Consider the following 13,218-nt stretch of genomic DNA (forward strand, 5'->3'; position numbering starts at 1 on the left):
CTATCTACCCTGAAACCGTGGTGTTGTAGTCCATCTGTTTTACTACTGCTGCCTCAGGCGGTGGCTGCATTCATCCTTTAATTACCTTGATGCTGTTTGAGTTGTGTTTTGGTTGGAGCGCATAAAAGCCCTAAATGCTGGGGCCTGTTTGGCTGACGCTTGAAACATTTTGCGATGGCTTGAGTTTAGTTTCTGAAATGCTGTTGGCACTTGCTCTCTGAAAACAGAGATGAAATGACATTTTCTGTTCAACTTTGATGTTTTTGTGGCTCCAGAATCTCACCAGCAATATAAATTATAGCTTTGTTTCTGTAAGTCAAGTGCTCTTATGTGAGCCCTTTGGGCATATGGAAGGTGCTAATAAGCAACATTTTTAGTCTGAGGAGGGATTTTCTAGAAGTTGTTTTTTGGGCACAAGAAGGAGTCTGTTGTATGGGTCAGCAAATGGCCATGGCTGCTTGTCATCCATCTCTCCGGGAGTTCAAATTTGATGCATGCTGCTGCCAAATAAAGCAAGATACAGCATCTAAAAACACATGCTAATACTTACTAGGCCATAGCATACAGAAGAAGGTTTTATACTTTCTTGCATCTTTTCCTATTTATGACTTATGCTATTCTTTGGTCCTATAGCTGTTCAGAAAACTTGAAATTAGATTTACTTCTCCTGATCGTGCTGAGGTTTGGTCCCCATAGCTAAGGATCGGCCTCTTCCACAAGGTTTTTGAGGGAGGCCTCACCAGTGTTTGACAGGGATATTGCTGAATACAACCCAGGTGTGGGTCAAGAGCTGCTGTGCCAGCAGAGAGCTGGTTATTTCCTTCCAGACAGCATTAAACTAATTTCCAGCATGATGTTACAAATCACCATGCTGCAGGGAATGACATACGGTAAAAGAAAACCAAAATCAAGTTCCCCGTAGCAAACCTCACAGTAAGCCCTCGACTGCTTTATGGGGTTACCATGCATGGTTACGCTGCTGCTGTGCCCTAGAGCTGGCTGGTCTGCAGTGGGGAGACAGCAAGAACCATTTCAAGCAGAGGTAAACACTTTTATTCTTTCTATAAAAGGAATACACAGAGACAAGCAGTCTAAACAGTTTGAGGCAATAGTAACAGTTTTCATTTCTACAGTTAAAACGTGCACTCGGAAAGTACTAAAGTCGTCCAGATTTATATAATGGATAAAATGGCAGTGGGTAGGAAAGAGGAAAATAATGAAGGGAAATGCTACGTTGTAATGCCACAATTAGTCAAATCTATGTTTATGGAAAAATCAGAGATGCTTTCATGGCACTGGTGTCTGTATATGAACTTCTCCTAAGTTGCTGCATGTTTTTCTATTGGCAGAAACACTTTTCTGGTGCAAGCACGGGTTTCTGACAGTCATCCTGTGCTTTTCACTTCTGGATTGCAGGTGTTTCATGCACAAGTTTGGGTAGTTTCCTTTTTCTTTCGTTAGTGAGTGTGCTTCAAGGAGGGCAGGCCGGGCCCAGACAGCAATACTCCTGTTCCACCGAGACGTTTCTGCCTGCGAAGGGTCTGCTGCCTGGGCTGCTCTGGCTTCTTCTGCCTTTCTTCTCTCTGCCTGAGTTCAGGCAAATTTCAGGGAAGCCTTGAGTAGAGGGGAGGCGAGTCGCTGAGCAGGTAGAGCGGGCTGGCTGGGTGAGTCGTAGCAGGGCAGCAGAAATAGTCAGCGATCTCTGCTGTCTTTCTCCACTGGAGAGAGAGTTGGGGGGCAGGCAACCCATGCGCTGAGAGGCAGAGACAGACAGCATGACACTAGGGTGCACAGGGGATGCAGGTCCTTGCCTGAACCAGAGGCACCGCAGCGAGCTCTCAGGACTCACCAGCTCTTACAGGTCTGCAGCGAGGTGCTGGCTTTGCAGAGTAGTATGATTTTGCTGTTGGCTCGAGAGTAAAAATCAATCTACAGGGTAAAGGACTGTGCATTTATTTTCACATATCTTGCAGCATTACTTCCCTGTACCCTGTTACCTTGCCTATTGCTTTAGGATTTAAAGTGCTTTATCAATTTAACATATTCTTACTCTTTTCTTTACATATACATATATATTTATTCTCTGATGGTCTTCTGATGAACTTAAAAGTACAGGTTTGGGGCAGGCAGCTGTTTCTTTCCTGATCTGTTCTAGGCTGGAAAATTATTAAAGATCAGTATGGATTCAGGGTAGAGAATTTGAACAAGTCCTATGATATAAAACTAAAATCTTACACCCTTCAAATCAAAGCAAAGTTCTGAAGAATTCAAGAGCTGTCATTGCTTGGGATAGTGGGAAATTATCAAACATTTTCATTTTTAAAGTTTGGGGAGACTGTTCAGCTCCAGCACTTGCCAGCTCAAGTTTGAAACTGCCGTTTCTGTACACAGACAGTGTGCCTGATCTGAAAATGTCCTCGCTGGTGAGAGTGGCCCTCGTGCTGGCAGAAGTCTCACTGATGCTGGTAGGATCGCATCTGGGCAGAGCTGGTAGCATCGGTTTATGCATTTATGTCTTCCGCAGTGCTCCAGACTGTGGGAGAAGAACAGCTTTAAGTTGAATTGCATCTCACTTAAGGCAGAAAACACAGTTAAGATAAAACACTATGCACATCTGAAAGAAAATTATTCAATTTTATCATGGAAGCATTTAGCAGAGCTGAGATACCGTGCTGATGGGAGCTGTATAAAAATCTGAGAAGCGTCAGTGTGGAGTTTATTGTGTTAATTAGGAGGTGGTGCAGCGTTAGTGAGAAAATGTATTTTGGGTTTAGCATCTTTGTGTTTTTTAATCATGCCTTAAAGTGCTTTTCGGGTACTTTGGACACCTCATTGGAGATGCTGTACACAGAAGCCTGTACTGTCTGAAAATCATAATAATGCATTTCCAAATGCTGATGACTTGGTAGACGGGACCATATCAATTAGTACTTAAAAACAGGTAGTTAACAGACCAATCCAATGCCTATACTCGTTTTATTTTATCGTTGTGTAGCAGAGTGATTCGGGTACTAGAAACATCCTTGCTCAGAAAGGAGCGCTGCAGCCCCTTCCTTCACCATTGTTACTGCACCCTGTACTTGCTGCTACAGTGTTTGTATCAGATAACGTTTTTTTTAAATCACAATAGAAATGACCTTTTGTATTTTCATTAGCTCATGTGGGATGGCCTGGGGGTATTCTAACACTGGTAAGGCAGTAAAGCTTACAGACAGATTTTCTAACAAAATACTTGTGCACAGCTGCATAACATAAATCATTCCTTCCAATTTCTGAATGTTACATGTTAGTTATATGAAAGTTACTGCTGTTCTTGTCTGACTTTAACAAGGTTTGGTTTTTGGTTTTTGTTTTTGTTTGGCACAAATATTGTTGCTTTTCAGTTTTATAATCGTGCTGCCTTTAGCCGTAACAATTATATGGCTTGAGTGCAAGCAAATATGGGTTAGACTGCCAAGATATTTGTATTTTCATAGCAGTCAGCTCATACTTTACAAACACGGTGCATGTTGTCCTTCACTTAAGTTATTTATTTGTAAATCCAACTGGTGCCTACGTTGCCAAAAATAAGCCATAGCAAAAGGGAATTCAGTTGGTGGGGTAAGAATCCTCTTCTGGGACTAAACCCATTACTTTTACTTTCAAGTTTTGCCATTTTTCCTTGTGACACTACAGTGCGAAGGGATTACATTGCAATGCTTCTGAAATGAATCTACTTGCAGCGCTTTAATTAAAAATATGCAAGTAGGAGTGAGTAACCACTGCTGCATCTGTCGCTGCTGATTTTCTGCCACTGAGCTAGCGTAGTGTGGGCAGCTGAAGATCTCTGTGTGTGCCCGGTCCCCAGGACACGGTGGCACATCTGCAGGGCCTTCCAAAGGTCAAAAAATAATGTTCTTGGCAGTGGCAGTTTGACCGAGTGCCGCCTTAATGCTAAAGTAATAGTGAATTGTATTTATAAACCCCGCTAACGCCGAGGCAGTCCGCAAGGACTGCACCTTCTCCATTCACCACTGAAATAATAGGGTAAAAAGTCAAGCAAAATGCTAGCTCGGACAGGTTAGCGAGCGTGCTGGGGTGGGCCTGGGGAGGGTCTGTGCCAATTAAACTGGAAAATATCTCCTTCCGCTGAGCTCTGGTTTAGAGAGATTTGGACATGACTGTAGGTGGGAGAAACGGGCTAAGACAAGAGCTTGAGGAGGGCAGATTGCTTTACCCTGAGGGGTGGCAGAGCAAAAGCCTTTCCCAGCTTCAGGCTGGGTTTTGGAGGCGTTAGGGACTCTGGAATGGAGATGTCACACAGGCTGAAATTAAGGAACAGGTCCCCAGATTGCTAGACATTTATATAACCTCACAGCAAAAAGTACAAATCGGGGCTGTGTGGAGGCAGCCGACGGTTGCAGAGAAAGCTCAGAACTGAAGACCTCGGTGAGAAGATTTCCTACAGCCAGGCTGGCTGCCTGGCTGCCCAGCCGCTGCCGCTCTGGGCTTTTTCATTTTCATACAGCGAGAGCTGAGTAACTCCATTCACTTCAGGGCAGGTAACAGAAAAGCTCAGCACCCTGCAGGAAGCCTCAGTACCCTGCAGAATCAGGCCTGACGCTGGTCGAAGTAAAATAGTGGATCAGAGATGGAGTTGGTGACAGAGCCCTGAGCAAATATGTCAGATCGCTTTGTCAGCAATTCATAAGGGACACAGAAAACACTGTTGGCTCTTTATTATTTATTTTTTTAGTATTAAAATTATGGATTAGAAATACACTGTTACTTTTAATACCCACTGACCACTTCCAAGCAGTGTGTGTATTCAGCGTGAAAAACTCCCTCCTTTTTTGCAAAACATTGCATAGTATTTCCATGCTTGTTTTTTTTTTTTTTTTAGGGGTTGTTAATTGCTATCCAGAATAGGAAAAAGCTAATGGCAGGAGTGAGTTGGATGAAGACTGATTTATTAGAGTATAAATTGAGATTAAAAAATCTTTCTAATGTAACTTAAAAAGGAATTGAAAATATGTACATAATAAAATAATATGCATTACTTGCCTCCTCCAATCATTTGGCTTCACATTTTGCAAATGGTTTTCTAAGAAAATACGTTTTCATGTATTCTGTTTAAGTAAGGAGGGGGAACTTTTAATAGGTTGCTCTGTACTTCATTATTAAAAACGGTTATAGAATTTAGGTGCAGTATTTATCTTAATAAATCTGCAGGGGCTTTCTGGATGGTTGTTTCTGTCTTAAAACGTTTCTAACACAACACTGAAAATTGACATTTTTCTTTCAGATACTGATGAATACAGACCACCGGTTTGGAAATCTTACTGTAAGTATCTCAAGGGTTTTTTTCTTTTTCCTTCTTTAAGTCAGAGCTGAAAAAGTTTCAGTGGGGTGCTTTAAAAAAAAAAGGACTCATATTTCTTTTCACTAGACTGTGATTTTACCAGCATCAGAAGTGAAAGCGTTCATTACCATTAGAGAGAGATGCAGCTGTTTATCCTCAAGGCTAACAAATGCAGATTATTCGATGGGGCAGGTTCCCTGCACCTCACTGACACGAGGGATGGTGCTCCTGCGTGGGGCTGGCTGGCACTGGTGGGGCTGCCTAGGCTGGGGCTTGCACAAACGCCGTTCTTGCCTTAAGGTTACACTGGTAAACTTTTAGGGCTCCTCTGTGTTAGTAACTTGCATCACTAGAGTTGAGACTGGAACTGGTTAGGAAAACTCAAATCATTTTTCCTCAGAACTTGCTGATGCAGTAAAATGAGAGCATTTGTGTGGCCCAGAGTGACCGTGAAACCAAAATTATGTTTTCTGAAGGCCTGACGAGAAAGACCTGGTTTCCTACCAACTGTCATATAACAGAGATGGCTGGGGCCTGAGTCTCTGAATCCAGTGGCAGAGCCTGTTTGTGCCTTTTGAGTCACCGTGTGTAGCACCAGTAGCTTGTCGTATGCCACGTCAGCCGCCTAATAGTAAAGAATTTGACTTGAGCAAGCTTTTTTCTTGCAGTGGATGGCTAAAAGATAAAATTGAGACACTTTGCTGCCTGGCATTAAACGTCATTAGTCACAACTGCAATACGTTTTTGTGCTTGTTACCGAGTTCTGTGTGTTTTGCTTTTGGATATGAATCACAGTTCTGTACTTCGCGTGAACTCGGGGCATGCTGCCTGTTTGGGCAGTTCATTCCATGCCACGATCAGGAATAGGGGCGACCGGTCTTTGTTAATCCCAGAACTTCATGGGTAGCTTGCCGGGAGCTGAAGGCTCGGGTGCCTGCAGTGTGTGTGCACCCACTCTCCTGCACCACTGTGGTTCACCACGGCGAGCCTTTCCTCTAGTTCAGAATTAAGCCTGCGGTCATGGGTTTTGCTTGCATTTCTGTCTCCTGACTGCTCAGGAGGAATGGCTTGCTTGACTTCCCTGGTGATAAGTGCAGCGAAGGAACTGGTGTTGAACAAATTGAAGTGCACACATCAATTAGAGGAGGAGGAATAGGCATCCTGTTTTGTCACTTAACTGTTCTACCTGCTGTGCTTCTGACTGGAAGAGGACAAAAGGTACTGTCTTCTGAGAAGAGGAATTTCCTTCCAGAAAATCTTTTCGACCTTGCTTGAAGTAAGGTGGGAAACAATTCCCAACTTCTGGCCAATTTCTGCAGAACATGCTGATTGTGATTCTTCAGTGCTCTTCTGTGAAACTCAGAGAGATCCATTTTCGCTTTGTGATTTTTTTTCATTTGAACTTGACTCTACAGTTCTCAGAATTGGATATGGACAAGGGCCAGCGCCATCAAATAGGGCTTTTACAATGGAAGCTAAAGGATCTGTGCGCTAGGCAAATAAATGGTCATGCTATGCTTGAAATGAAGATTGCTATTTTATATGTGTATGCTGTTTTTCATCACTTGCAAAAATCATTTTTGTAATACCAATAGAGAATGGTCAGGATTGATTTTAGTAACATCAGGAAAAAACATTGGCTTTTTTATTTGGAACAAAGGGAGTAAATTTTTCCAGTCGATCTTGTGATTGCCATATCATTGGGCATTTTGCCATTTTTTCCATTCTCATGTAATTTAGCACATAAATAATGTATTTCTCAGTGGGGAAGACTCATCATCAAATGAGAAGTGTAATGAAGTCAGATCTTATTGGGTAAGTTAATGTGTGGTTTTATTACCTGAAGAAGGTGACAGCACACATTGTTAGACCTTGGTGTTAGTACTAATGTTTGAAAGATAATTTAATTTTAAAAGATTACAGTTCCAAATGTCCATTTTATTTGTTCTAGAGTACTGTTCAATTACTAATTTGGTGGTGTTGTTAGCCTTGTTTTGAAGGTGACTTGCCAAACCAAACTCTTTTTGTTTTAGGAGTTGGAAGTCACTCCATCTACTTACTAAACAAGAAAGTCCATACATTAATACCATTAAATTTACAGCTAGCTCCTGTGAATTATAGTGGTTTAATAAGGCTTATATTTAAAAAAAAAAAAAAAAAAAAAGGTTGGAAGATAGTAGTAAGTTTAGGTTGTAATTTGGAACTTAACTGCTACTAGACTCCTGATGTTGTTAGATCTGTAAATGCAAAGGTCTGTTTGTTGTTGTTGTTGTTCAGAAAGGTCATCACTGAGTAGTGAGAAAAGCAGAGGGTTTGATTGTGCAAAGTTCTGAATGACTCCTGTAAGCTCTCATATTTCAGGTCACCAAGTGTGCCCAGCATAGTAGGATGGGACTCCGTCTGCTTACTGAAAAAAAAACTGCTAGCTGCCTGATTTGACATATTATAAATTTTAATTTGCATTTATCCTAATTCCTTTTCCGATCTGCTTGATGGAAGCTTGGCCACAGACTCCCTAGTACTTGAGCAATTAATTGTAAAAATAATCAATGATCCTGATTTGGCTAGGAACATTCTCTTTTCTGACATCTTGTAAGTAATTTTTGATATATGTACATTCGCATTTAAATCTCACAGCAAGTCGTCTTTTTTTTAAACAGAAAAATTTAATGTTAAAATGCCTAATTGATGTAGTGATTCTGTATTAATCAAAATTTAACTTCTGTCTTCTCTCAGTGTATCAGTTGCAACAGGAAGCTCCCCATCCTAGAAGAATTACCTGCACTTGCGAGGTAGGTATTATGAAACATTTTGTTTTATAGAGTCCAGTAATTCCAAGTCTCTTCTCAGTGTTGTGCAACCCCAACAGTGCTTCCATGGCAGGTATGGCGCTGTGATCAGAGTAAGTAGCCTTGGGGGTCAGTGGTGCCTGGAAAGGCACTTCATCTAAAAATAGAATTAAAATACATTTTGAGTTTGTTGTATATACCTGAGAATCATTTGCTGTTTTTTCACTTATTCCTACATAAACGGAAACATGCCTCTTCTCTCCTTTTGGGGACAGAAATTCCCAGAAGCAAGAGCAGAGCTGTAGAGGGGGGACACGCACCTGTTGTTACGCACATTGCTGCTAGATGCCTGCAATAAATCAGCAGGCAGAAGACTGAAACCTCTTCTCATTCTGTTATTTGAGTCTTAGTACTTACAACTCATTAATTCTAGTAGCTAAGCTATGCTGAGCCACAGCTTTTAAGGACCCGCACAGAAACAATGGGACCCTGTTGAGATGCAGTGATACAAATCACTGAGTTTTGTAAAAACGAGATAGATGCTCACGGGGCCAGGTGCTGAGGCAGACCCTGAATGGCCAGGTGCCTTGCTCGTTGTTGCAGCAGACCCACACCTCTTTGGGGCTGTGATGCTGGCCGGTGCCATCAGTACCGAACACCCCTGCCAGCAAGTGTCTGTTTAGAACTGTATCTCTCATGCATCTTCAGTTAGGAACCTGGGAAACATTAATTTCAGTTACAAAAATGCCAAAATGTTAGGCTCAACATGTCAAACAGTGTTACGAAACACAACTGCGTAACCACTGGAAGTTATTACATTGCTGCAATAAAACCTGAGCATTTTTATCATGTGCCAAGAGAAAGGGAATTAATCCTTGAAATATGTTAGTCATTTTGACGTAGTATTAAATATAGAGGGACATAGCACTGTCGGGAACACTAATAGCTTACAGTTCAGATCAGAAAGAGGATTACTATACACAATTATACAGGCATTTCGCTGTCGTCTTTTTAAATGCCCAATTGTGATTCTACAAAGTAGTCTGTCAATTTTTAAGATAAGAGGCAGAGATTTAACAGAAATGAAATTTTTCATTTAGAGGAAGCACTCTTGTCTTCTGTTAATTTGATGGATTTGTATTTTTATTAAAGTTGTAATAACAGCTGATTGCACTTAAGCAAGACATAGCTGTAGGAAAGAACAATACATTAATTTTACAAGAAGCATTGTAGCAAAAAGTTTCCCTTTAACTAATGTTTCCATTGCTAATGAGGGTCCAAGCAGGGAGACTCTTGTTAAGGTTGTTGAGCAGATATCTTTCGTACATCAAATAAGGTGGGATGAAGATTTGAGGAAGAGATCTGTAGAAGCTCTGAGCTGTGAAAAAAGTTTTTTACTCACATTGCAATGTCGTTATGAAGGTTATTTTCTATTTTGTGCGTTCTTTCTGTTAGGGTTTTCCATTACATTACTATACAAAATATTTGAAGTCTTGTAATAAGGGCTTGTAATTCTAGGGAGGCTGAATGTCCACTTTTAGCAGCAGGACTATTTCCAGTTCAAGAGTAATAACTTGGCACGAATGGAGATTTTCCCATTGACTTCAGTGGGACTATTCATGGCCAATCTGTTCGCAAGCTTTGTTGTATCTTATCGTGTCCAGGCCAACCGCTGGGCAAAATGGACATGGACCCCATGCCAGCTGGAACTTTGCACACTGTTGAGAGGGGCATAATTTTCTGTTTCTCTCTTCTTTATTTTTCTATATTATGGCCCATATTGTCATTCTTCTCCCACTTTTCCCTCTTGCACTTTTTCTTGAGAAAGCAGAAGGATGTTTCAGAGGACAATTATTACAAAAACGCTGACAGAAAGTAGAGTGCTGAGAGCTGTGCCAGCCTGTTGTGGCTCGATCAGATGGCAACCTGCCTTTGTACTCCATCGTGCCTGTGCTCACCTGGCTAGGATGAAGTTCTTAACTCCCTGCCTCCCATGTCTTTAGTGTTGTTAAGTGTGGTTGAATAGCTGCTTTTTATTTCCTCTGTCCGAAACAATTTCACTGGTGGAAGAATTGCTAGTATGTGTGTATGTATACGTATATATGCATGCTTTAAAATGTGTGAAGGATTTTTGGTAGTCTTCTGACACTGTTCCTTGCGAGGCGCTGACACTATGCCTTTGCAATCACTGCAGTCTTTTATTTGCTGAGTCGTATCTCAAAGCTCTGCTGTTATTTACTTGTAACAACAGCCTTTCTCATAATGTATGCTCATAAAGTTGCCTGGGCCCTCTGCTGGGCCCTCTGCCCAGCAGCTATTCTTCAGTTTCTTCAGTTAGATGCTTTGAGAGCTGCAGGTGTGATGGTTTTAATGCTTACAGAATTAGAACCTTCATTTTTCTATATACTTCCTGGCTTCTTTGGAAAAAAATAATAAAAAGAAATGTAAGGAGTGGGAAAATATCAGTACTTTTGTACTAAGGAAATCTCACAGCAGATAACATCATGATTGTAATTATTGTCTAGCACAATGCATATGTCCCTGACATTCAGAGAGAAACTGTAAAATCATAAAGGCGTCCAGCATATCTAATAAGATCTCTTGCCATTTTATCCCAGACTAGTTTAACTGCAGAGAGTTGTTCTGGGGTCTTTTTGCCCTGGGTGATATGAAATCACAAGCAGATTTTATACTGAGTTCTCCATCATAGTATTCTTAGAATACTGTTAGCCTATCCAGGCAAATAAGCAGAGGTATAAATGTGTATATATATAGGATCTGCATATTGAAAATGTTTCCTCCCTCTGGACTGATGGAGATCCTTCAGCTGTTCATCAGATCCAGGTTGCCCTCTTTTTAGAATCAAACAAGAGAAGAGACCTATTCATGTCAGGCAAATACAAAAGCATCTGTATAAAGCTACTTCAAATACAAGTTACGCTGACCACTGTAATTCTCTCATCTTAATTTTAATACTGATAATTATAAAAATAAAATTTGTTAGGTATGATGGAGGTGGTTTACAGGGTTTAGAAATTGGTAAGAATTGGACTAAGTAAAAGATGTGGAAAAAATCAGTCAGTTGCAGATAGCTGCAGAACATTTTGCTGCAGAACAGATTAAGTACACATTTTCTCATTAAAGTATCCTTTTATATAAAAAGTCTTTGAAGCTTATTTTTACCTAATAAAGGTAAAAATGAAATAATACATTACAATGCAGATAAGTGTTTTTCATTATAAATATTGAACAATTTATGCAGCTGCTTCAGATTTGATGTGAAAATATATTCAGTGAGCAGTAACATGTTTAACCTTTCTCTGTGGTCTCAGCCTCTCCTGCTAGTGCTGAGCTTTGTGATCTGCTCTTTCTCAGCTGGGTTTCTATTAGCAGCCATGCATGAGTCAGTGGGGAGCAGAGTCTTTTCCTAAGTGGTTGAATTATCCAGCTGTATAAACAAATTCATAAATATTAGGATGAGAATTTTGGTCCAGAGAACATCAAAGAGGTCAGTGGGAGGGAACAACGTGTAATTTGGTAAGATATTAGCACCTAAATTGCTCCCCTTGCATTATTGTATTCCACTTATTGAAATAAGCAAGAGTGAGAGTGATGATTAGAGGAAAAAGCACTTGTTAAAGAATAGTTGGAAGTTACAACGTAAAAAACAACAGCAAAAAAGAAAAACCACACAGTCTTTTATTTTAGGTGCAAAGGCACGTGGTGTACGAGTGCTGATACTGTATTCAACAGAATGACCTACTTAACATGAAATGCTTCTCAAATACAGAGGATTTGAGTTTCTGCTCTGCTACACCAGTTTTGTATCAGAGCAACGCGCAGTTCTGTGGAGTTACATGGAGCTAGAAAGAACAGTGCATCCACTGGGAATTTTTTTATTGTGAACATGCAGTAGAGCCAAAGCTTTTAACACTACATAATGCTCGTTTGTAAACTTAGAATGTTATGGAATCATCAGCTTTGAAGAACGTTGGATTTCTGTGTGAGACTTACATCAATATTGTGATGCCATTTGTCCAGTTAATCTTGTATTGCCTCCCTGGGATTTCTGTCTGTTGTGCATATAATCTTTTATTTACACGTGTGTGTATGTGTGTGCACGCAGGCATATTGAGGGTATCCTTGACTGCCATCTGAAGGCATTCTGTGATAAATTTTAAATAATTATGTGTAGAAAAAAATATCAAACAGTCAGATGATGGGGGCAGTTAAAATCACTGCCCTTTCTTGCCCTGTAACAAGGCTTCATCATGATCCAGTGCAAGCAGTTAACAAGCAGTTAAACAGCATCTCTGCGTAGCCTCATGAAAATGGCCTCTGTGAGCGGTCAAGAAGCACAGCAGAGGTTGGGCATATATAATGCACATTGTTGTTAGAGGTCTTTGCAGAGATGGCTTAATCTATGTCACATTCAGCCAGAACAACGTCCCAGCTTTCATGGTAAGGAGACTCTTTTCTAAAGGAATGGTTACTGTAAGGTGCTTGCCAAGTCTGACCCACTTGTCTGTTTATTCACTTGGTTTTATTGGCTTCACCTCAGTTTGTGGGGAAAAAAATCAGAAACAAAGCAATGGTGGATAACTTCATTCACCTTTGTGTTTCTTGCAGGTATCACAGAGAGGTCTGACATTTTCCTGTGGCCTCAGTGCACGTACAATACAAATAAGCAAACTGAAAGCCAGTATCTCACAGTTAATGCAGCTACTTCCCATCCGACTTGTGGATGAAACTTCCAATAACTCTGTGAGGCCCTATGAATAAGGGCTTTTTTTTTTCTTCTAAGTAAGAAGCAATATTAAAACTGTGCCAAACATAAGCTAAACAAACAGCAATAGGATTTTTTTCCCATAAATAAAAATTTCTGAGAAGTCCAAGGACGTAGCATTCAGCTGGTCTTTGCTGCATACAGGGTAAATGAAGTAGCTAAGGCTGCTTTTACTCATGCTCAACAACACTCTGGTCCAAAAGCACTGCCAAATCAGACAAACTGCAGAGGACATTGGGCTATGTTTTCAGCTAGCAGCTTTAATTAAAATGACCACTTTCTTGCTATTTCGATTTTATTTC

At 40.7% G+C, this 13,218-nt stretch overlaps 1 protein-coding gene across 3 annotated transcripts in view; it reads left to right on the plus strand.

Moving 5' to 3' along the window:
* Nucleotides 1–13,218, plus strand: part of CHN1 (chimerin 1) — a 96,171-nt gene that overhangs the window by 14,334 nt on the left and 68,619 nt on the right. For 2 of the 3 annotated variants that reach the window (XM_080600850.1, XM_080600849.1), the window contains exons 2-3: nt 5,285–5,323; nt 8,078–8,133. In XM_080600850.1, coding sequence (XP_080456976.1) covers nt 5,285–5,323; nt 8,078–8,133 — 95 coding nt within the window. Of the gene's footprint in view, nt 1–5,284; nt 5,324–6,266; nt 6,623–8,077; nt 8,134–13,218 lie in introns of those variants that run through there. The other variant, XM_080600851.1, reaches the window with a different exon arrangement.

Source organism: Anser brachyrhynchus, assembly GCF_964034855.1.
Source record: "Anser brachyrhynchus genome assembly, chromosome: 7".
Lineage (NCBI taxonomy): Eukaryota > Metazoa > Chordata > Aves > Anseriformes > Anatidae > Anser > Anser brachyrhynchus.